At 41.1% G+C, this 25499-nt stretch overlaps 1 protein-coding gene across 1 annotated transcript in view; it reads left to right on the plus strand.

The window, feature by feature from the left end:
* KCTD18 (potassium channel tetramerization domain containing 18) overlaps positions 1–21820 on the plus strand; it is a 77223-nt gene extending 55403 nt beyond the window's left edge. The window contains exons 3-5 of the mRNA XM_073219267.1: positions 4373–4442; positions 6697–6838; positions 21235–21820. Of these exons, the coding sequence (XP_073075368.1) occupies positions 4373–4442; positions 6697–6838; positions 21235–21688 (666 nt within the window). The 3' untranslated portion in view covers positions 21689–21820. The remainder of the gene's footprint in view (positions 1–4372; positions 4443–6696; positions 6839–21234) is intronic.
* Positions 21821–25499: the final 3679 nt, after the last annotated feature.

Raw genomic sequence — 25499 nt, forward strand, 5'->3', positions numbered from 1 at the left:
TGCAGCTGTCCGATTCAATCATTTATTTATTCATTCATTCAAAGATTTTCTGGGTACCTCTTGTGCTCTAGGATCCCATATATGCATAAGACTAACAAAGTCCTTGGTCTTATAGAATTTACATTATACCTTGGGGCAGGGTGTCACAGGGTGGGGACATAAACAGGATCATCACAGATTTTGATAAGTACTTCCCATCTCATCTGAGACAAAAGCCAAAGAAAATTCAATGGCTTGTGATACCCTACATCATCTAAACATCACCCCAACCCCCTAATACCTCTCTAATCTCCTCTGTTCCTCTTCCTGGCTCACTCTGCTCCAGTCTCACTGACCTCCTTGCTGCTCCTTAAACGTTTGAGGCATTCAGGGCCTTTGTTTTGGCTGATCTTTGTGTAGCACCCATCTCCCGATATCTGCATTGCTCATTCCTCACATTCAGATCCTTGCTCATATGTCACCTTCTCAATGAGGTCTTCTTTGACCACACTCTTTAAAACTTATTTGGAGCCTCATTCTCACTATGTCAATACCTGTTCCACTTCTTTGTTATTTTTCTCTCTAGCACATTGGCACAATTCCTGTTTGACAGACTATTAATTATTGTTTTTACTATCTCCCTCTAGATTATAAGCTCCATGAAAATCACAACTGTATTCCCAAGAGCCTAACACAGACATGTAGTAGGGAGGAGGCATGTATAGGAGAGACTATGGGAGTAACTAGTGGGTGGAGTAAGGGGGTGTATGGCACAATTATGTTTTCGTTATGTTGAAATTGAGCTACCCATTAGATATTCATGTTGAGGTGGCACATACACAATGCGATGTTTAAGTCTGGAGTTAAATAGGTACGTTAGGACTGGACATATACATTCTCAGTTTTACATAGAATATGCAATAAAATCTATACTTAAGTCTGAGTATCTGAGATCCTCAACTACTGAGAGTTTTTCTGTGACTTTTCATCAAAACATATTCCTAGTATATCCTAGCAAGTTGATGGCTACTTAGCCTAGAAACTTAAAAAAATGGTGCTTGGAATGGTAGCCTTGGTAGTGAACCAGATGCCCTTATTCAGTCATTTAAAAGCAAAAGGCAGTTCAGTTATGTGAAATACAGAGTCACTTTAAAAAGTTTATCAACTATTAATGAAATTTTACCAAATTTCTCAGATAAGTCAAATAATTAGTCCATCTCATATTTGAGTTAGCTTATTTTTACTACTTCTTTTTATTTTTTTAAACAAGAACCTTCTTTGGCCCAAAGGACAATTCAAAGAGTGACCACTTGCACTGGCTCCTGATTGTGGCATGTCTACAAAATGCGTAGTTTTTACATATATCTCTTTTATCCTCTTATGAGACAGGGAGTGTCATTCACATTCTACATATGAAGAAACAGAGAGAAATTAGATTCAATTTGGCAACATTCACACAGCTCTAAGTAGTAAAGCTAAGACTCAAACTTGGGTTTTCTGACTCCTTAGCAGGTTAGCTGCCTCCCCAGCTGTGGGTCTTTGTGAAACTTCTCTCAGTCTCATTGTGGTAGATACTTCATTTGCTTGGGCTGAATTTCTTTTACTGACATACTGACATCCCCTGGGACTTGGGCAACTTTTAGTCCTGTAGCAACTCCTCAAGATTTCTTCTTAGTATTACCTCAAAATTCTCCTCATTCTCACCCAAAGTATTTCCTAAGACCAGCATTTTCCTCTTGTTCCACTTACCTGTTTTTAATAAGCTATGTAGAATTAAAGAGTGTTAGAACTAGAAAGGCCCTTAGGAATCATCAATGGAATAATCCCTTCATCCCTTGATTTATGTGTAAACAAACAGGCCCATAGAGATTGAATAGATCTGCACAAATGTGTAGGTACAAAATTAGAGAGTCTGCCTCTCCTCGTAATGACACTTCATTTTCATAATTCCCAAATGAAGGGCTAGACAAGTCCCAGAATTCCGGGGATCTTATCTATTTCAGTTTTGTTCACCTTATGTATACACTAAAAAACTTTTCTATCTGCCTAATTTCTATGACTTTTTGGTGAAAAATAAGATAAAGTCAGATTTGTATTAACACCACTCATGCTTCAGAAATAATAGTATTTTTCTTTTTTTTCTCCTTACCCACCCCACCCCAGAAAGTCCTCAGGAACAAAAACCAGAGAATTCAAATGATGTTGAGGTAAATATTTTTCAACAGACTTTCATTGGTATGCATGGGGTCCAACTAAATATAGCCCAGATTTCAAAGTCAAATCAGAGGCAGGATGGTGCAATTTGAGGGACATCGGAACATAGAATTCCTACTCACAATTTCTTCATATCAGAGATCTCTCCCTATCACTGAGACCTGCCCATGCTACCCAAGAAATCCCAAAATCAAAACCCTCACCTTAGCAGTATCATTCCTTGCACAGAAAAAGCCACTCTTCCTTCCTAGCACCTAAACACAGTTCCATTCCCAAACTCTGTTCCCGAAGTCTCTAGAGAAGAGCCTAGAGACAAGTGAGTCATTTGGCCCTGCATAGGGCACATGGACCCAAGTGAAGGACTTGATGGAGGCAGGAAGGGAATGGAAGCTTCAAAACTGGAAGAGAGTGGTTTCCAGGAAACGAGTGCTGATTCCCTCCATTTATCTGTATTTTCCTAAGGACTGGCTTTTTAAAGGCAGCTTTATAAAAGATCCAGCTGTTCTACAGTGTAAACTCCGGAGATTTCCTCTTCCCTACTCTTTTTCAGAAAGTTTCCAATGAGGGCTGAAGTTGTAGATCCTATTCTTTTTTAGCACTTTGTTTCTTGGCACAGCATTCTAACTGTAGAACCAGAAAAGGGGGCTGAGAGTTAGAGACACTGAAAGAGGTCACAGAGAAGAGGTCCCCTACATATCTGTTGGTGAAGTCTCTCCTGAACTGTGCACACATGGAATTGACCTGATGTTACATGGACAAAAGACCTTGAGAATTTCAACTATAGTCTTAATAGTGGTGCGCACACACAGGTACTATAAAAATACTGCCAAGACTTTGGAAACTAAATTTACATTAGAACCATGGCCATAGAAGGCAGGGTAGGATGTGTGGTCTGAACCTAAGTTGGTTAATTACATACTTAAGTAAATGGGAACCGCAAAAGATCAACCCTCTCAAGGGATTTTAGTAAATCTTAGAATTTCATGAAATTTTTAATGCTTAGGATATAATCCAAATAAAGAAGACCTAAGATTCTGTTTACAACTTTTAAGGGAAAGGGTAAGAGATGCCAACATCAACGTAGCCAAGATTTTGAAATTTTCAGACAAAAATTTAAAACAATGATTATAATAATGTTCCATGAAGTAATGTATATACTCTTGAATTTAATGGAAAAAATAGATATTCTCAGCAGAACTTAAGTATATTTACTCATCTCAGACACAAGGTATCATTTGCTCCCTGCTTTTGGATTAATTATGTTCATGGAGTTGTGTGGGCATTTAAAAAAATATATCAGTATCTGCCTAACCCTCAGCAATTTCAGTTTAGTTGGTGGTATGGGACTCAGGGATCCACTTTTTAAAAAAATTTTGCACAGATAGCTCTATTGTGCAGCCAGTAGTGACAGTCAGTGCTTTAGATAGTCTCTGCTCCATTTTATTCCTCGGGTATCTTGTTGGAAATATCTTAATACATAAGCTGTCTCAAATCCTCTTGGAGGAACTATAATAGAATTTTTATAATATCTGGTGATTTTTACAAAATCTATACACATCTTATATATGAGATGTATTTATGCCTTCCTTCATCGATTTTACACTTCTTTTAATTGCTAGCATTATAGAATGTCTACAATGAAGCCCAGCTACCTATCCCAGACTATTTTATGTCTTTCTGGGAAAATTTCTGCTTCAGCATTCAAAGAGGTGACAAAGGCCTACAGAGTAGAGGCAGCATCTGAGCCATATTCCCTGACCTACCAGGTCCACACAGCCACTTTCTTGGTCCCAACTCCCAAATGGTTAAGACTTCTATAAAAGGAAATTAAGAGTTATGTAGTGAGCAGCCATTTCCTTCTATCTTTATCATTATGTCTATTATCAGGAAAGAATTTATAATTTATTTCTTATTTCAATTCAGTCTAAGGAGGGAGGGGGGAACATTGATCATCATTTAATGTTAGCCTAAATCCGTGTCTATGACAAGGGTCAATCCTAGGCATCATGACTGGGCAATATTAAGAGTCTAAGCCTCAGAATAATTCTTTGAGACTGCAGGGCACAGATTTTACATACAATGCAGCAATGGTTGTAGTACATCTGTTGAGGATTTCCAGGTATCTCTAGTGTGTGGTGTCCAACAAAAGTTTAAGTTAGTGCTTTATTTACCTTGGCAGTTTATCACCATCTTTGAAAGAAACAAGAATACCCTTGACAGTGTGGATTCCTCTGAAGAAGTCATTTCAGGTACAAAATATACTATTCTTTTAACATTCCTCCTGGAATAAGTGGATGCAGTATCGACACCTATAATCAGTATGAGACTGGAGTACTATTATTATTACTATCCATATATATATTATGGAGTTCTCTTACTTTAACCTCAACCCAAAGCAGTAATAGATAATGGAACTAACATTCATTAAGTACCAACTGTCTGCATTTTATTAAAGAGGAAAGTCAGAGTCACTGAGGAGGGAAGAGAGAGACCATGTCACTAATGGTTGCCCCACAGCTAATCTGCTGCAGAGCTGGGATTCAAAACCAGATCTGCCTGACCTCAAAGCCAAAGCTTATTCAACATGCCCATAAATTGCATACGGAAATGGTCACCGGAGCCAGGCAGGTAGCATAAACAAGAGCAACAGGTTGAATGGGGTCTGTGGCCCACTGAAGATGGGGTGTCCTGTCTAAAGGAGGGAGCAGCTACCTGGGTTCAGTCGTTGGCCTGCTGAGTTGTTGCAGGTCTTCCGATTCAAGTCTTAGGGTCTTTCAAAAGAAGCTAGACATGAAATTTTTATGTGAAAATTCGTGATTTTTACATTTTGTGAAATGCTTTGAAGACCAAACAAAACTTATCCATGTATCCTATACCATTCTACTCTCCCTGCGCATCTCTGAAGACCGAAATTCACAAATGAGAAAATGGAAGTAAAACCTGACTGAGGTTAACAACAAAGAGAACTTTCAGGACTCAAAAACAGTTCTCATGACTTTGATCCTACATTCTTTTTTCCATCAACATTGTGGTTCCAGATAGTTGCCATTGCATCCCAGAATAAGGCCCATATTGGGTTATGACCAAAAATAGCCTGTAGTTTTGCTCTGAAAATAACTATTAGCTGATAAATAAAAGGGTTCATTATTCTCTGTGGGGTTGACTTTCATGTATTCTATTAGAACCTAGGATGCACGAGCCACCCACCAGTCTTGAATAAGATGAAGGAATCTAATAATGAATGTAGATTTAGGGCCAGTGTCAGTGTGCTTCCAGGAAATACCTTGTATCAGAACCACCCAGGGAACATTTTAACAATGTAGATTCCTGGGCCCTTGCCAGACTGGCTAAGTTAGCATCTCCAAGTAATGGTACCCAGGAATCTGCATTTTAAACCACCAAGAACAGAAACTCTTTTTACCTCCTCAATGAGAATTTCAGAAGTCTTGCAACATTGCCCCAATCATGTTAATAAAATTTTTATCTTGTTAGTAAAATTTTATCTTTTATCGGTATGTACATCTCTCTTTCATCCATCTTTTTGTCTTACCTCATTTTGGCTTTTTCCCTTTTAATTCTTAGGTCATTTAAAAAATAATAGCACAGTAAAAAAATACTTTGTTTATGGCTTAAATGTACTGTTTGCTATCTTTGCTTTAATCACAAAAAATTGTATTACTAAAACAGAAATCTAGGTAATGTCAAGAAGTAGTCATGAACTTTAGCATGTTCTGGAATTAAGAAAATATGGGCTTTACTGTTGTCTTTCCATGTCCTGTCCTATCCTATCATAAAGTTGAAAAGTACATAAATGGTCACTTCTGTTTTCATATGTAAAATTATCATTTTTTTAAATTAAAATATGATATTCTCTATGAATCCATTTTCTGAATAAGTGGTACAGAAAAGTGAATCCAAATGGAAACTTATTATCAATACAGTGTTACCTCACATGAAAAAAAGTCACTTGAAGTTAGTCAACTAAACACTTACCCAAAGTGGGTGAGAAATCATAGCAGTTTTAATGCACTTCTAATTTCACTTGAGCACTCAAAAATAGACACCTTCACTGTACATCAGTGAAACGTTACTTTCCTATGTGAGCTTAGCTCATCACAGTGTTTCAGAGAGTTTTCTGTTAGAAAAAGGCATCCTTTGCATACCTGACCAGAGAAGCATCATAATGCAGTAAATATAATGACACCATGAAAGTCAGAAAGTTAGACTCTATCCCCAGGCTGGCCACTTTCTACTTGTGTGACCTTCAGCAAAATATTTGACCTCAGCAAGATTCAGTGTGCAAAATGAAGATATCATTCTTCTTGTTTTCTTCACAGGAGTGTTGGAAGGATCAAAAGAATATCTGTGAATGGTTTTTAAATCCTGAAAATTGTTAAATAAATGTGCATTTCTGAATTTTTAATAGCCAATGCTGTAGTATGTATGACTGCCTCAATTAAAATGTCTAATAAATATCCATATACTTTTTTGCTTTATCCACAGAAATTCTCAAGTCCAATATTACCAAACAAGGATCTAAAATGCTGGTAAAGGTGTCCTCAGCTCGGTCAAATGTGTCTTCACCTCTGTCGAAAGTGTGTCTTCAAATTAAGACCAGGATTTCCAAATCTTCAACACCGGCAGGGTGAGCACTGAAGCTTCTATGCTTGATATAACTATGCTTACTTCCCTGAGAAAATAAAATGTTTTGTAAAGCATAACATGATGCCCTATAAGATGATTCTTGTAATACCGAGCAAAAAACTACCAGCCAAAGAAAGTATGATAAACACCTGGGTAAGAGAAGGGTTTAATAAACATTTCTGATAGACATACTGGTATGAGAAAATGCCAACTTCTAATATTACCTGTGTGCCATGAGAGAAAGAAACAAAAGTGTACCTAGTAAACCAGTCAGTCCCCAGTAACCACCACAAAATGAACATGAATTTTCCTGCTAAATTTTTGGAGGATATTTTCACCAAATAGCAAGTTAAGATGAAACTCCATCTGGATTTTATGGCACTATTACTTTGATTGGTTCACTATTACAAATATATTCCGATATTCAGATAAAAGTGTTTATTGCAGATATAAGAAATCAGGTTTTCCCACCTGCAGATAAAGCGTTATCTGTTTATAAAATGCCTCGCGAGCAAAAAAAATCCAGCTATGGATAGAATACCAACTAGAGATAAGTGATTACTGTGGATAAAATACTATATATGCATAAAATGAGACATGTAATTAAAGAAAAAAAACCTTTACAGACAAGTTACTTTTTGTGTGTAAGAAAGATGTCATCAGTAAAGAAATTGTTGGTAGTAAAGTTATTAAATCCTTTATATAAATAATTTTACATCAACATAAAGACTATAAGGACATGAGTAATGAGGAAAATTTAACAAGATGGATAGCTAGTACAGTGTTAGAAGAAATTTTCAAATTAGTTCACTTGCTAGTTTGTGACATGGATCCAACTGCTGCATGGTTGTCACTGGAATCTAAGGATCATGTTTAAAAGGTTCAAAAGGTGGACCAACAGCAAAGAGTGTTAATCACCATCACTAGCTCTTCTAATGCTGATTCATGAAATTTTGGAGAATGTGTTGCCTTTTTTCTAAAATTTTTTTGACAGGGAGCCAGCTCTAAAGCAGAAACACCTGAGGAAATTTTGATTACAAAATTATGTTTTCTCTAATAAAGTTAAGCAGTCAGTTTATGACATGGAGACCAGAAGAAAAAATGTGATTATATAGAATTTTTACTTTCTAATAATTTATTTAATTAGTAATTTAGTCCAAGTTTAACAATCTCTAATAAATGATCTGATCTCAAAGATCATATAAAATCATGAAACCTATAGATACAGACCTTTCAAAAATGACAGTTAAGAAATGACTGGCACTCCCGTTCAAACCTGTTTTCAGAAGAATTCTACCAGTGTGCGTACACTGACTGTGGCATCAAAAGTATCCTTGCAGATGCCATACAAACCACTGATGTTCCCCAGCCCTAGACATCACATGCTTTTAAACTGTGTTTTAATGGAACAGATTTTACTGAAAAGTTTTTTATCGAAGTTTTATCCATGTTTTAAAAAATTGATAATAAGGAAATCACTATTGACTGAAATTCACTCTGGTTTTAAGGAACTCTGGTTCACATAGTTCTATAAAGATTAAGTACATTAGAATAATGTACGCTCTGATATGTGTTTCATTGGTGAAGAAGATTTCCAGTTTTCTCCAACTCTAGTAGAGGAAGGAGCATCAAGTTCAAAATTACCTCTTGAAGCTATTAAAATTATGGAAAAAGTAGTTTAAATCATTGATAAATTTAAGTTCCAGGAAAAAACTTAATCCAGAAAAGGTTCTGTGTTAGATGTCATATGTTAAATGAAACTTTGTGCATGTTTGGCTAACCTTATCAAAAAGATGCTAACAGTATCAAACATTGAATTACATATTACCTGATAAAATCTGTAGTAGCTGAAATTTCTAGAACTATCTGTATTTGAGCCACTGTTCCTGAAGAATGTCTTTTAAATCCATAAGGCATTGGAATGGTTTCTGAGGTGACTTACTCTATTTATGTTGTACTAAAACAGGTTGGCAAACTTTTTATGTGACGGGCTAGATAGTAAACACCAAAATTTGCAAAGTATATAGTCTCTGTCAAAACTATTCCATTCTGCCTTTAGAGCATAAAAGCAGCCAAAGATTACATATGAACAAATTAATATGGTTATGTATGACTCAATGAAAATTTATTTATGAACTGTGAAATTTGAACTTTATATACTTTTCACATTACAAAATATTAGTCTTTTGATTTTTTTCAATGATCAAAAAATTTGGTAACATTCTTAGTTTGTAAAAGACCACCGAGTTCCTTAGGGGAAGAGACAACCACACCAAGAAGTGAATACCCAACCAACAGATTTATTTAGCGGCATCGGGTGGCTGCCCTCGAGAGTGAGAGAGCAGCAGTGCGGGCTGGGAGCTCTGGCTTATATATCCTGTTAAGGCATTTGGCACGAGCTGATCAGTTATGGATTCGTTGGGGTCAGCTGGTGGGAGTTTATTGGTCTACATCACAGAGATTTTGTGTCATGAGGGGGAAGCTGAACCTAATCTTGGGAAACCAAAACTTAATGGTCACCACCTTAAGTCAAGAAGTGTGGGGGTTGGGTGCCATTTGACTAACAGTTCGCAGGCTGGTCAAAAATAGATGCCTGGACAGATTTATGCCATGAGTGGTAATTTGCTGTCTCCTGTATTATGAAAATTTGGGACCCATAATTTAGTTGAATATTTGATAAAGAACACAGAACATTTCTAAAAACAATGAATTTAGGGAAGTTTTTCATTTTATTACAAAAAATTAGTACATATATTTCAAATGCTCATTTATTTAGTGATTCAATTTTTGAATACATTGCCAAAGAGGCACATGAACATTCTACTAACATATACCTTTAGTTAGAAAAAGGAAAGTCAGAGATTCATGATGGTGTCATGAGAGGTGAGAAAGAGAACTCCTAAAAACCACATATAATATGAAAATATAGTTAATAAAAAACTAATTCTAAAAGAGCAACAGGAAAGAAGACTGCACCAGACTGCATACACCTGAAGAACAGAGCAGACCTCATGAAACAAAATAACATACCAAAGCCTTGATCAGGTGGGACCCAAGCCCTTTCCCCACCCCAGCTCACTGGCAGGAGGAAGACAAATGGAGCGGGGAGGGGGTGGAAGCCTAGGACTGCTGAACACCCAGCCCTGGAGATCTTCTTTGGGAGCACAGACCTATACTGCATGGTGCTCTGGAGATTGGTGTGGTTGGAAAGCTAAGAGAGGCAGAATATGTTGAGACTGAGATTCCAGTCATTTCTGAAGGACACATCCGGATCCACATCCAGCCGCCATGGGACAAAGGAAAGGCAAGCAGTCTGAGAGGCTTCCTAGCAGCGAGAGGGCTGCTGAAGGGGCGGTGTTTGCATAGACATTGCTGCACAGGGGACAGAATAAGTGGGCAGGATTGCTGGGCACACTCTGCCCAGGAGGTTGGAAACTTTCCAGAGCTTCAGACACTCCATCCCTCAGGCTAGTTGCTCAGCTCCAAGGCCTCCCACTGTGATACACAACCTGCTCCAGGCCTACTGGCACTGTCTTGCAAATCAGCAGTCCCTGATCTGGTGTCAGGCCAGCAGAAGGAGGACCTGCCAACAGGAGGACCTGCCAACCACAGCTACAAACAAAAAGTGCATAGGGTTACACCTGTGTACTCAGCCCACTGGTTCTGACAGTGGAGACAGGCACAACAGCTGCAAAGCAGGAAAGAGCTCTTTCTGCCCCTTAGGCATAAGCACTGTTCCACTGTGACCCCTGACGTCACTCCAGGATCTGAGCAGTTCCAGAGAATAGAGCATCTAGCCACTTGAGGGTGCCACATACAAAATTGAAACATCAGAGGAAACTGGTTCAAAAATCTCAGAAACACTAGAAAAAGGGCTAAATGAAATTGAATTCACCAATTTTCCTGAAAGAGAGTTCAAAATAAAAATCATAAACATGATCACGGAGGTACAGAAAAATATTCAAGAATTCGGACCAAATTAAAACAGAGATTTTGAATCATTAAGATATTCCATATCTGAAATGAAACATACAATGGAGGGATTTCAAAGAGAGTAGATGTAGTAAAAGAGATGGTAAATGCAATAAAAATTAGAGAAGAGGAATACAAAGAAACTAAGGCACAGATAGAAAAAAGGATCTCTATGAATGAGAGAATGTTGAGAGAACTGTGTGACCAATCCAAGTGGAACAATATTTGCATTATATGGGCACCAGAAGAAGAAGAGTGAGGAAAATGGATAGAAAGTGTCTTTGAGGAGTAATTGCTGAAAATTTCCCCAATGTGGGAAAGGATATAGCCTCTCAGACCATAGAGGTGCATGGATCTCCCAACACAAGGGACCCAAGAAAGACAACAACAAGACATATAATAATTAAAATGGCAAAATTCAAGGGTAAGGAAAGACATTTAAAAACATCTAGACAGAGGAAAATGATCACATACAAAGGAAAAACCATCAGGCTATCATCAGACTTCTCAACAAAAACCTTACAGACCAGAAGGGCACGGCATCATATATTTAATGCAATGAAGCAGTAGGGCCTCAAACCAAGATTAATCTACCCAGCAAGATTATCATTTTAATTTTAAGGAGGGATTAAATAATTTTCAGATAAGCAATAGCTGAGAGAATTTACCTTCCACAAACCACCTCGACAGTGCATTTTGGACGGACTGCTATAGATGGAAGTATTCCTAAAGCTAAACAGCTGTCAACAGGGGAAATGAAACCACAGCAAAAAAGTAGAACAATTAATTACTAAGCAAATGCAAAATCAAATCAACTACCCCTAAAGTCAATCAAGGGATAGACAAAGAGTACAGAATATGCTACCTAATAAATAAAGAATGGAGAAGGGGAAAAATAAACCTTTAGGTTGTGTTTAAAATAGCATATTGAGTTAAATTAGACTCTTAGATAGTAAGGGAATTACCCTTGAACCTTGGGTAACCACAAATCTAAAGCCTGCAATGACAATAAGTACATACCTATTGATATCACCCTAAATGTAAATGATCTGAATGCACCAATCAAAAGACAACTGGATAAAAAAACAAGACCTGTCTATATACTGCCTAGAAGAGACTTACTTCAAACCCAAAGACATACACAGACTGAAAGTAAAGGGATGGAAAAAGATATATCATGCAACTAATAGGGAGAAAAAAGCAGGAGTTGCAGTAGTTGTATCAGACAAATTACACTTCACAACAAAGGAAGTAATAAGAGACAAAGAAGGACATTACATAATGATAAAGGAGTCAGTCCAAGATCATATACTTCCAGACTGCAGGTGACTGAAACTGCAGAAAGGAAAATGCAGATAAGGGGGTACTATGTATATTACAAAACTCTCATAACTAAAACAGTGTGATATTGATATAAAAATAGACACACAGATTAATGGAACAGCAAAGAGAGCCCAGAAATAGAAGCACACATATGTGGTCAACTAATTTATGACAAAGGAGCGAAGAATATACAATCGGAAAAGGACTGTCTGTTTAATAAGTTGTGTTGGTAAAATTGGACAGCCACATGCAAAAGAATGAAACTGGACTACTATCTTACATCATACGCAAAAACTAAGTAAGTGAATTAAAGATTTGCATATAAGACCTGAAGCCATAAAACTAGAAGAAAACATAGGTGTTAAGCTCCTTGATTTTTTGGATTCCAAAATCAAAAAAAAGTAGGACTACATCAAGCTTAAAACCTGCTGTACATCAAAGGAAACCACCAACAAAATGAAAAGGCAACCTACTGAATGGAAAAAATTTTTACAAATCGTATATCTGAATATATATGTTCTCAATATATAAAACCCATATATAAGGAATTCAATAGCAAAACAAAAAATAAAACAAAACAGTTTGATTTAAAAATGGACAGAAGATCTGAATATACATTTTCCCAAAGAAAACATACATACAGATAGCCAACAGGTACATGACAAAATGCTTAACATCAGTAATCAGGGAAATGCAAATAGAAGCCACATGTGAGAATGGCTCTTATCAAAAGGACAGAAAATAGCAAATGTTGGTGAGGATGTGGAGAAAAGGGAATCCTTATGAACTGTTGGTGGGAGTGTAAATTGCTGCAGCCATTATGGAAAACAGTATGGAGGTTCCTAAAAAAAATTGAAATGATGTATGATCCAGCAATTCCAATTCTGGGCATTTAGCCGAAGAAAATGTAAACACTAACTTGAAAAGATATGCATCTCCATGTTCATAGCAGCATTATTTGCAGTAGCCAAGATATAGAAACAACCTAAGTGTCCATTGATGATAAATGGACACACACATACACACACACACTGGAATATTGACTAGCTATAGAAATCTTGCTATTTGTAACAACATAGATGGACCTTGAGGGCATTATGCTAAGTGAAATAAGTTAGACAAAGACAATAAGGGTCTATGTGGAATCTAAAAATAAACAAATAACCCTGCCACCCCCACCAAAAAACAGGCTCATGGATATGGAGAACTGATTGGTAGTTGCCAGAGGTGGGCAGTGGGGTGGGGGTGGGGGTTGAGGGGAGAAATGAGTGAATGTTTTTGTTTTTAGTTTAAATAAGTTGTATAAAAAGAAATTTTAAGAACTAAAATTGTTCCTCCTCTAGACTTACAGTGAATGGCCAACTCAGTTCAGGAATCTTTGAAGTTTTCTCTAATACTTCCCAAATTAAAAAAGCATTTTAATTATACCATGGGTTTGACTGTTCTAGCAGTTCCCAAAATGTGTTCCACAGAATGTTAATTTTTCTGGGTACAGCATCATTGGCAAATACAGATCCAACAAAACTAAACAGGTGTCTTTACTATAGGCCTTCCTAGAATGTTGAATTTTTTAATATGCATTTTAAAGCTTCAAAAGGAGAGTAAAGTATGCAGCAGTGGGTTTTCAAGTTTATTTGATTGTGAAACCACTTCTTTTCTCAGTTAATCTCTTGAAACTGTTTTTCTGAGAAAAATAATTTGACATTGAAGGGCCCCCACCAGTAAGATGGCAAACTTCCGGCTTCTCTTCAGGGTCCTCAGTTCCTGCCGGCGCCACCTGAAGCCCAATCACCTCTCGCCCCCCTCCCAATCCCAGCACCTAGCCAACAGCCACCAGCCCCGTAGAAGTGACACCTCAATCAATTCATGCCCCTTCCTATATAACCCAGCACCTTTTCCCTAATAAAGCGGAATTCTCCGGTGAATTGCTGCTGTGTGTCGCTCCTTTCCTTTCATTGGTGCCAAAACCCGGGAGATGGAACACCCCAACTGGGCCCCGTCTTCCCCCTGACACCAGCAGCAGCTCGCCCTCGTCCTCTTTTTCCGGCTCTGGCTCATCACACTCACCACTCCTCTCTGGCCTTTAGGTAAGTTTTCCCCCCGGAGTGGGCCACTCTTTCCCGAGCTATCGCAGTGCCATTGACCGTGATTGTTCGGCAAGGCCCTGACGCTCGGGGATGAAGAGGGAACTCTCCCCGCCTCAGGCCTTCATGGCTGCGGTGGACCCTCAGGCCCCTCCTCCAACAGCCATAAATCCCCGCCTCAAGCCTTTACGGCTGCAGCGGACCCTCAGGCCCCTCCTCCGACAGCCATAAATCCCCGCCTCAGGCCTTCACAGATGCGGCAGACTCTCAGGCCCCCCCCTCCAACAGCCATAAACAGGTGACTCCTTTGCGGATGAGAACGCTCCCTTTTCCCCCCCTCCTCCTTCTCCTCCGTCCGCCGAAATCTGTTCTGTCTGCCAAAAACTCCTAGCACTAGGTACCTCGTGACTCTGGCAAACTGCCTTCTTAGGGAAGTCTGGGTGACGACCCACACTTCCTAAGAAATTCCGACATGTACGAGTTTCTGCAGACCACCAAGGATCATCGGGGACGCCCTTTGTCTCCTTGCGGTCTGCTTCCAGTCCGAGGATCTCCGTTCATCTTCCCCTGTTTGTCTCCTTCTCTGTCCTTTAGCCATGGACTAAAGTCCTAAAGCCATGGACTCCTCATCCCTCCCTGAAAGTTCACCTCTTGAATGCCTGCTTAAGCATCTGGCTACCCTCTCCCTGACGCCTGATATAAAACCAAAACTTCTCCGTAAATATTGCTCCCAAGATTGGCCGACATACCCCCTAGACAGTAACAACCAATGGCCCGCAGGGGGATCTCTTGATCCTAACATCACTTGCGATCTTTTTAACTACTGCCAGTGCCTGAAAAAATGGAAGGAGATTCCCTATATCGAAGCTTTCCGCCTCCTCCTCCCCCCGCTCCCTCCCAAGTTCTCCTAGCCTGCAAGCCGCTGCCCCGGCAGAAGCCTCCCGTTCACTCCCTTCCGCTTCTTCTCCTACAACAGCCCTTCTCCCTTCCTCCCCCACCATCTCCTCCCCCATCTCACCTCCTCCACCTTCATTCCCTGCAGATTAAGCCTGAGCCTTTCAGCCCCCCTATAACTAGGTCCCAAGGGCCTCCTCCATCTTTTCCCTCATCACTTGTTTCTCCCCTGTTAGGGACCGCCTTTGTCTTCTCACATGTTTGTAGGGAGAATGGGAAAGCACTTTCCCCCATGTCTGAACGCAGCATGGGAAAGCACAAGCTAGAGAACAACTGGTGCAGTCCTTAGAAGTTATCTGTCCACAAAAACATATCTTGCCAAGACTCCTCACTCTGAAAATACGGAGACCTTGAAGATGTGTAGAAACACCAACCCTGCTTCTAGATATGCCCTTCCCCCACTTGCCGATGTGGCAGGAATGGAGAACAAAGAACATTCTGTTTATGCTTTCCATAAGCAATTAACTGGAGCCCTGCTGTAACTCAGTTAGTAGAGCATGGGACTCTTAACCTCAGAGTCATAAGTTCAAGCCCAACTAGAGCGGCAGAGGCAAGCAGCTGGGCTGCTAGCTGGCGACACATGGGTCCGATTCTATCTTCCTTTATTTTCTTTGCCCCCCCTTCTGCACTTCAGGACCTGTTCGACTAGGCACGGCTAGACCACATCACTCCCCCACAGACTGAGCCAGAACCCTTCAGTCCCCCTTGGACTCGGTCCCGAGGGCCTCCCAAAATTATCGCCCCCCTCCGGGAGGTAGCAAGATCCGAAGGCATTGTGCGCGTTCACGTCCCTTTCTCCTTAGGAGATTTAGCCCAACTAGAGAAACGCGTAAGTTCCTTTTCCACTGATCCCACGACATACATCAGGGAGTTTCAGTGGACCCTCCAGTCTTACAGCCTCACACATCATGACATTTTCATGCTCCTGGCCAATATTCTCCTCCCTGAAGAGTGTAGACAAGTTTGGGACTTCACCCAAACGCACACTACCAAAACCCACAGGACTGACCCCACCTATCCCCCTGGCCCCACTGCTGTCCCCAAACAAGACCCACACTGAGATTATAACACCGCCATGAGTCTCCGCTCTTGAGATATTTTTGCCTCCTGCTTAATAGCAGGTCTGAAAAAGGCAGCTCGTAAAGTAGTCAATTTTCAAAAGCTCCAAGACATAATTCAAAAGAGAGACGAAACCCCTTCCGAGTTCTTAGACAGACTCACTCAAGCCCTATTACAGTATACCAGCCTAGACCCAGAAACACCTGAAGGAACACATGTCCTTATGACATACTTCCTAGCTCAAAGCTACCCCGACATTAAAGCTAAACTCAAAAAGTTAGAACAGGGCCCCGCTACCCCACAGACGGAGATCCTAACAGTGGCCTTTAAAGTCTTCCATAACCAGGAGGAGGAGAAAGAACGCCATAAACAAAAGGCTGATCAGGCCAATTTCCAGATGTTGGCCCAGCTGATAGAACCACAACCTGGGCGCCCCTCTACAAACAAGCCCCCCCAGGAGCTTGTTTCAAGTGTGGAAAAGAGGGACATTGGTTAAGGGCATGCCCCTTCCTCAGATCTCCTACCACCCCATGCCCCAGATGCCACAAAAAAGGCCACTGGGGGTCTGATTGCCCAACCACCCAAAGGGGAGGCTGGACGAACAACCCCCATCCTAAGCCCGCCGTAGTGGGGCTGGCAGAAGAAGATTGATGGGGCCCAGGAGCTTCTCACCCGACCATTTCCATCACCAAACAGGAGCCCAGAGTTACTTTAACAGTAGACAGTCGCCCCATCTCCTTCCTCCTAGATACAGGAGCCACCTCCTCAGTCTTGCGAGAATACTGGGGCCCTACCACGCCAGCCATTACTCCTATAGTCGGGGTAGGAGGTAAACAGATTTTCCCATTAAAACCCCCCCCTTTTATGCACAATTCTAGACAATCCCATACCTTTCTCCCACTCCTTCCTGGTTATGCCCCAGTGTCCCATCCCTTTACTAGGATGAGACATCCTTTCCCTCCTCCACGTTTCCATAACTATATCCACTCCCACAGCCCCCAGTACTCCCTTTCTGATAGCCCTCATAGCCGACAACCCCCCTCTACCCAATGAAAGCTCCGGTTCTGCCCTCATACACCCTGTAAATCCCAAAGTTTGGGACATTACAAGCCCCTCCGTGGCCCTATGTCCCCCTGCCTCTATCAAATTACGTGACCTCTCTCAGTATATCTGTCAGGCCCAATACCCCCTAACCACTTCAGCCCTCATAGGCCTCCAACCCATCATTCAAGATCTCTTAAACAAAAATTACCTCAGACCCACTCACTCCCCATTTACCACCCCCATATTAGCTGTTAAAAAAAACCAATGGATCTTTCCGCCTTGTCCAAGACCTTCACCTCATCAACATAGCCGTTGTCCCTATCCAACCCTTAGTTCCAAATCCATACAGCCTTTTATCGCAGATCCCTGCCTCGGCATCCCACTTCTCAGTCCTAGATCTCAAGGACCCATTTTTCTATCCCTCTAGACCCCTGCTCCCAAGATTTTTTTATCTTCACCTGGACGGACCCATACACAAGACATTCTGAACAACTCACTTGGACAGTTTTGCCACAAAGCTTCCGAGATAGTCCCCATATTTTTAGACAGGTCCTAGCTCAGGACCTCAAACAGTTTCATCATGATCACTCCAAGTCCACCTTATTACAATACATGGACAATCTTCTACTCTGCAGTCCCTCATGGGAACAGTCTCAACTTGACACTGCCTCCCTACTTAACCTTCTAGCTTCCAGAGGTTACTGAGTATCCCCCCTCAAAGCTCAAATCTCTTTCCCTCCTGTCACTTACCTCAGATTCCTTGTATCTCAACAAAGAAAGTCCATTACCTTAGACAGAAAATGGCTCCTCTCTGACCTGCCCGTTCCCAAAACCAAGACAGAAATCCTTTCCTTTCTAGGCCTGGCTAGATATTTTAGAGCATAGATCCCTAACTTCTCCCTGTTGGCAAGACCCCTATACAACCTCAGCAAGGGCCCCCCTGAAGAACCATTATCCTCCTCACCCCCACACTCCTTCATTAAGCTCCGTCAAGCCCTTGTGGAAGCCCCAGCTCTCCATCTTCCTGATTTGTCGAAGCCCTTCTCATTATACATTCATGAGAGGTCCAGTCAAGCTCTAGGAGTCCTAGGCCAATATTATGGCCCATCCTTTGCCCCAGTAGCTTATCTCTCCAAGCAATTAGACCCCACAGTTCGGAGATGGGCCCCCTGCCTATGAGCATTAGCCGCTAGACAGCTCTTGCAGAAGGCAGCTCATAAACTGACATTCAGGGCACCCCTTACCATTCTGTCCCCACATTACCTAAAAGATCTCTTAACCTACAAAAGTTTACAGACTCTCCCTCCGTCCAGACTCCTGACCTTACTGTCCTCTTTCCTACAAAATCCTGTTCACCCCCTTTGCCATCCATACCCGAATCATGACTTTTTCCTCCTTTGCTGCACTCTCGCTTTTTTTCCCTCATTCCTATTGTCTTCCCCACCACCCCAGCCTCCTTTGTATGGCGATTCAAAGTCAGACAGACTTACACACAGCATCAAACAAAAGTTACTGCCCTCATTGCCACACCAGACTGCCCTCTGAAAAGCTGCTCTGAGCCTTTATACCTCCACTCTCCTCCCTCCACCGAAGTGTTCACTAGCAGCTACCCTTATTCTCCCTACCTCTGCTTCCTCTATGACCAAAAACAAGCCTATTGCAGGCGATAGCCAGACACCTACAGGAGATGTCCCTACTGGTCTTGCGCCATTCACTACATGAGTAACTTCCAGTACCCACAGTAATACTCCTCCAACCGTTTCATGAAATATCCCAATGGCTCATTCTCCTTATCAATCCCAGATCCATGGGACTCTCGATGGGCTGCCAGAGTCACCGCCTCAGTTTACTACGGGGGGTCCTCGACCCCCCACGGTACCCTTCATATCTCTCAAAAATATGTTCCCTCTCATTCCCAGATCTCTCAAGTTGCATCAGATAGCAGACATTCCGAAAAAGTCATTATCCAAACTCTTGATGGCGCCTCTTCATCTTCTTATCCCCGCCCCTCTTCCCATTTCTCCTACTCTTCATTACAGCTCATTCAGGACACCACCATCTTTCTCAACCACACCCTTAACACCGCCGATTGTTTCTTGTGCGCATCACTACAGCGCCCACTGCTGGCCGCCATGCCCCTTAATATTTCCAACTACTCCTTCCGTGCAGAAAGACAACCCCTCTGCCCCCTGGCAGACATACCCCTATGGGAACCAGAATACGCAGATAATCTCACCATCCACCACTGTGTAGGTTCAACTCCACCCCCATCCAGTGCACTTCACTACCTCTCTATCTACACCCCTACCTCCGGCTCTAAGACTTTTACGCAACCGGGACACTTCTTTTAGTGTAATGGCAGTCTTTTCAACTCACTGCCTCTCAACTCCGATACACCCTGCATTCTCATCACCCTAATCCCACAGTTTACACTTTACAGCATGGCAGAATTTCTTGAGCTCCAACCTCCCTTGCCCTCGCGCAGAAAAAGAGCTGCTTTCCTTCCCAACATGGTCAGTAGCTCTTTGATCACCTCAGCCATTGGGGCAGGGTTTTCGGGAGAAGCCTTGGGTCACTCTCTATGGGCAGTTAGAGATCTCAACGCCAAACTTGAGGGAGCCCTGACATCCACTGCCGATTCCCTAGCCTCTCTCCAAAGACAGGTCACTTCGCTAGCTAAGGTCACCCTTCAACAACGGCGGGCCCTAGATCTGCTTACAGCCGAGAAGGGCGGCACCTGCGTCTTCCTCTGGGAAGAGTGCTGCTATTACATCAACGAATCCAGCATTGTAGAAACTGGCATTACCAAACTCACTGACCTTGCCTCCAGCCTCCACTCTGCTTCCAATTCCAACCCATTCTCTTCAATACTAACAAATCCCCTCCTCACCTGGCTCTGGCCCATTGCAGGCCCCATAATAATCATTCTTCTCGCCTGTCTCTTCTTACCCTGTATAATAAAGTTCATCAAATCCCAAGTCAGAAAAATCTCTAATCAAGCTTTCAACCAGCTTTTACTCAGGAACTACCAGCTTCTGGCCACAGAAGATCCCTCACCCTCACGTGACCTCCTCACCACACGCTGAGATGGACCCCTCTCTCCACTGGAAACTGTTCCTGGAAACAATGGCCACAGACGCCTGGCTCCTGACACCCATATCCTCTTGGCACCATTGGAATCAACAGGTCCTCGACCTATGGTTACAGGAACCTTCATTGATTTCCAACCTGAAGAAGTCCACATCTACTCATCCTTACTGTGGGGAGTCCTATCAACCCCTTCCTCCCGATCCTCAAGCCCTCACTCCCTTCTCCGCCCCCATTCAGCAGGAAGCAGCCAGAGAGAAAGCAACATCCACAACCCCATAGAGGAGAAAGGGGGGAATGAAGGGCCCCCACCAGTAAGATGGCAAACTTCCGGCTTCTCTTCGGGTTCCTCAGTTCCCGCTGGCACCACCTGAAGCCCAATCACCTCTCGCCCCCCTCCCAATCCCAGCACCTAGCCAACAGCCACCAGCCCCGTAGAAGTGACACCTCAATCAATTCATGCCCCTTCCTATATAACCCAGCACCTTTCCCTAATAAAGCAGAATTCTCCGGTGAATTGCTGCTGTGAGTCGCTCCTTTCCTTTCAGACATAATCCTAATTATCCTCTGAATCACATCAGGGTTCTTGGGAACCGAGTGATACATGTTGTATAAGTCTAGTCTAACACTCCACATTTTAACATCATTGGTATTAACATGTGTGACTTTTAAAGAATTTGTATTTAAGTTGAAACACCCTTTCATAAACTTGCTGATTTAGTTAATTGATCTTGGTGGGAGATGAGAGATGAGGTACCTCTAAACCTCAACTCAGATTCTTTACTAAATGCTTTTCATTCTGAGAGTAAACTTTGGAGATGTTTTAGTTACTGAACCTGTCAATGCTGACAATGACATGCTTCTGTATTTACAGGCGACTGATAGCATTCAATGAAGAGGAAGAAGAAGGTGTGAACTGTAAGACTCGTCCTAAGCCAGGCAGATTTTTGGGCCCTTCCACCAGCACCCAAATCAAAGTCAAGAACTCAGCTTCAGTTAAGGTGTCTCCAGCCAGTCCCCTCCAGGCCTGGTCCCGGGCATCAGTGAGCCCATCACCAGGTGGAAAGGCAGTTCAGCCCTCTGCGCAGTCAGAAGCTGCCACCTTGGGGCACACTGGGGTGCCTGGGCATTTGCAGGCTTCCTGCAGAACCGACGGTGCTGAAAATGGAATCACGCACCCGCCTCCAGCGAAGGTTCTGCTCTCCGACAAGAAGGCCATCCTACCCCGAGTGATAGAACTAAAGCGGACTCCCCTGCGTGCCACCGGGCCTTCCCCGCCCACCTGCACAGCAGTGAGGCCTCGGGGGCCCCCCAGAGTCACCCCGTGAAGGTCCCGCCATGCAGACTGAGAATGGTCCTGGCAAGGCTGATTGACAGAATCCATGGACCTGCGGGGGCCTGTTTGCCCCCAGAGCCCAGCCCCTTTGATACATGAATAAGTGGCACTGTTTTTGATGAAATGAAGGTGAAATCTGATGTTTCTATCTAGGATAATTATGGGGAAAATGAATTCTGTGGCGTAGCAATGGAGGAGGGAGACTGGTGGTTGGGCCTGTGTTTACTTCTAATTTTCCTAACTTTTAAATGATTATTTGTCCACAGAGAATTTGAATTTCTATCTTTTAAAAATTTTTAATTGATATTAAGGCAACAAAACAAGACAATAAAATTGTCACTAGAGAAGTCCACTTTGTTGCTGAAATAATTGTAGGCAATAGGCACTTCTGTAATGTTACTCACTGTAGTCCCTTTATAGGAGTGAGGTTTGGGCAGAGAGAAACAGGGTGAATTAGCACTTCCCTGTGCTTTATCTCAGCCAGGAGAGAATTGAGTGAAAATGTAGATCAAGGTGAACTCGCTCTAAGTTACTCTCAGTCTCAAAAGACAACATGAAAGGAAATAAGAAAAAAAAGACAATTTGAGATCACACTCTAACCCTCACTTAATTGAACTGTTTTCTTCCTAGATTGACTTTTCTTACTCTATTCCGTTAGTAGATTTAGTTATGCATAAGAGGATTTCTTGGGATAGTAACTATACAACATGTCTTTGGAATGAATTTTAAAATATTTTAATCTGAACAGTTAAGTTTTGAAAGTACTTTGGAAAAGAGAAGCTAAAAGTTTAGCTTTTTAAGTAAACGTAATATTTGTTTTTCAGAAATGACCATTGAAGTGTCAGTCTGATTATTTAATATGACTTTTTATTCATAAAATTTCCACTTAACTTGAATTTAATATTTTTAAATAGGATATTTTGATCAATCCTCTATTTTTTCACAGCTATCCAGTTGTAATGTGTTTATTCTTACATGTTATGTTTTATAATTGGATCACATTTCTACATTCAGTGAGCAGTATTGCCTACAGTGTGCTAAAAATAAGTTCAGAAAGCAGGGTACTTTTTACTCAGTGCTCATCATTGTACATGCATCACTTTGAAAGAGTAAAGCAAATAAAGCCAAAACATCACTTTATACAAAAAAAGTAAAACTTTTCCATAAGAAGTGACATTTTCTGTGATTATACTTACTTTTAAGCCTCAGAGCCCTTCAGTAGTTTGAAAGATTGTTCATTTATAATAGGTTATCTATTTCTGCTATTTCTAGCCACCCATATATCAGAGCCTTTAAAAATAGGTGGTTTATTTGTCTTTAAAAAAGTGAATATTTACCTGAAGATTCATGAATGACATTCCCCTGTGGAATATATAACATTCAGTCACCTTGAAAAATACTATAAACAATCCAGGCATTTTGAAAAATCAAAGGCAATAGTGCATTTTGAGAACTCTCAATTAGGGCATTATTAGTATTGCTTGCTCTAGGACATTTTAAATGGCTAATTCATAAAAGAAAATTTTACATTAATTAATTTATAATGTGTCTTTTATAAAAGAAACACGAAGATTATAGGTGTACCTTGGAGATACTGCAGGTTTGGTTCTAAACCACAGCAATAAAGTGAACATTGCAATAAAGCAAGTCAAATTAATTTTTTGGTTTTCCAGTGCATTATGTTGACACTGTTCTGTAGTCCATTGAGAGTGCAATAGCATTAAGTATTTAAAAAATATAAATACTATAAAAAATACTTCATTGCTAAAAGATGCTAACCCTTTATTGGAACTTTCAGTGAGTCTTAATCACTGAAGTTCACCACAACTTCAGAACTGTGAAGATCACAGTTCACCACGACGAATAATAATGAAAAAGTTTGAACTATTGCCAGAATACCAAAATGTGACACAGACACAAAGTGAACAGAAAAATGCCTCCAGGAGACTTGCTTGATGCAGGATTGTCACAAACCTTCAATTTGTAAGAAAAAATATCTGGGAAGTGTGGTAAACTGGGGTTAAGTTAATTTTGCATAAAAACACATTTTTCCTGATACCAATCTGCAAACAAGAGAAATTCATCACAATCCATTGCTCTTGCTGGAAATTTAAAAAAATAAAAGGAAAGCATGCTTTATAGGCAGTGATTCTGTTTTACTGCTTTGGAAAAGTAGGTTTCTGCAGCTGTTTGTTCAGATGACACAATAGAAAGTCTTAATGGTGAGTAGGATATTTAAGTATTGCTCATATAAAAAATATAACTGACTATGCCCTTTCCGGTGATCTGTGTGTTGAGAACTGGATTACCCTGACTCAGACTGGTTTGTTGTATGGGGGAGAGCCTCACGCTGGCAGTGGAGACCAAATGAAGGGTTTGCTTCATTTATAGTTTTAGATAAGTTTTTGTTTCAATATTGCCTTATGTTAGTTTATAAAGTATTTTCATCTACTTAATTGTTCATTTTCCTTTTTGATTCAGAACAACAACATAATGAAGGTAGTCTTTCCCAATTCTTATTAAAGATCAAGAAAATTAGGTTCATCAACTGAAGGCTGTTCAATGACACCTCATGCCCCCTGCACACATACACATTTTAGTCCCAGATTTGATTTTGGCAGAATGACACAGCATCATTGACCAAAGGAAAAGCTAGAGGGAGGAAGTAGATGTAAAGGTGTGAATTTGTTTAATATTTAGAGTTTTTGAGCTGGAAGGTATGAAAGCACTGGGTTTCATGTCTGTCTCCTAGTAGACAGGGACTGCTTTGCCTCTGTATCTGCACTGCCCGGTAGGCCTTCAGTAAATTCTGAAGAGTTAGGGCAACCCTCTGTCCCCAGTTATTTTAGAAAATGTATCTGACAGCAACCTTCAGGGGTGTGGAAACAGGTTTGTGACCTGAGGGTTTATAGTGCCAGAACAAAGGAAATACAGTGCAAGTTCCTTAGCATGAGTATCACTAATGCCTGCAATTACCTTTAGCAATGGCCATAATGGGCACCTAACTTGTCAAGTTCTTTAAAGTAATTCCAAGACATAGCTCACAAGATCCCAGAGACGATGCTGGTGGGTGGACCCTGGCTGACTTCAGAAAAAGGGAAAAGCAGTCTCTCCTTTTCCTCTCCTGCTTTTATTCTCTTGCCTGAATTGCTGACACAATTTCTTTTTCTTTCACAGGCTGGGCCTTATTACTTCCTTACCAAGTGCTACCACTGAAAAAATTGTTGACTCACTTCCCAGTCTATGGATAAATACAGTATAATTTTTTCCAGCTTTACTTTGATTTCTAAAGAAGGAATTAACTTACAAGCATATTTGGCTTTACCTGAGAAGCTGTTCATAGAAAAATTTTATTTAAATAGCATTTTGAATGTGCACAAAGATTTGTGATAGTAAATTGTTCTGTAAAGAGAAGAATGCTAACATTTATATGAATATGAGGCTGCCTTAGAAAAGGATGGCCTTTTATCTGCAATAGTTTTGAGTAGATTTAATCTCCATTTTGTAGGATGTTGGTTAGACACTAAGCAGGGAGTATGAACTTGGTAAAATGGAGGAAAAGCTTCTACTACAGCAAATGAAAACTGTCTTCAATTGATTAACGTGTATTTCTATGTTAACTAGGAACTTAGCTACGGAAAATACTGTCATTTTCCATATGCTAGGAAACTCCCTTGAAAACTGTCACCAAGTTGCTGATTCCAGTCAGTGAGGGGTGGGTGACTGATTCTTTGTTGAGGGCTGCAGTTCGCACGCAGGATTTCAAGCATGTAGAATAGCCAAAAAAGGAAACATGAAGAGCT

This window comes from Manis javanica, chromosome 12, assembly GCF_040802235.1.
Source record: "Manis javanica isolate MJ-LG chromosome 12, MJ_LKY, whole genome shotgun sequence".
NCBI classification, from domain to species: domain Eukaryota; kingdom Metazoa; phylum Chordata; class Mammalia; order Pholidota; family Manidae; genus Manis; species Manis javanica.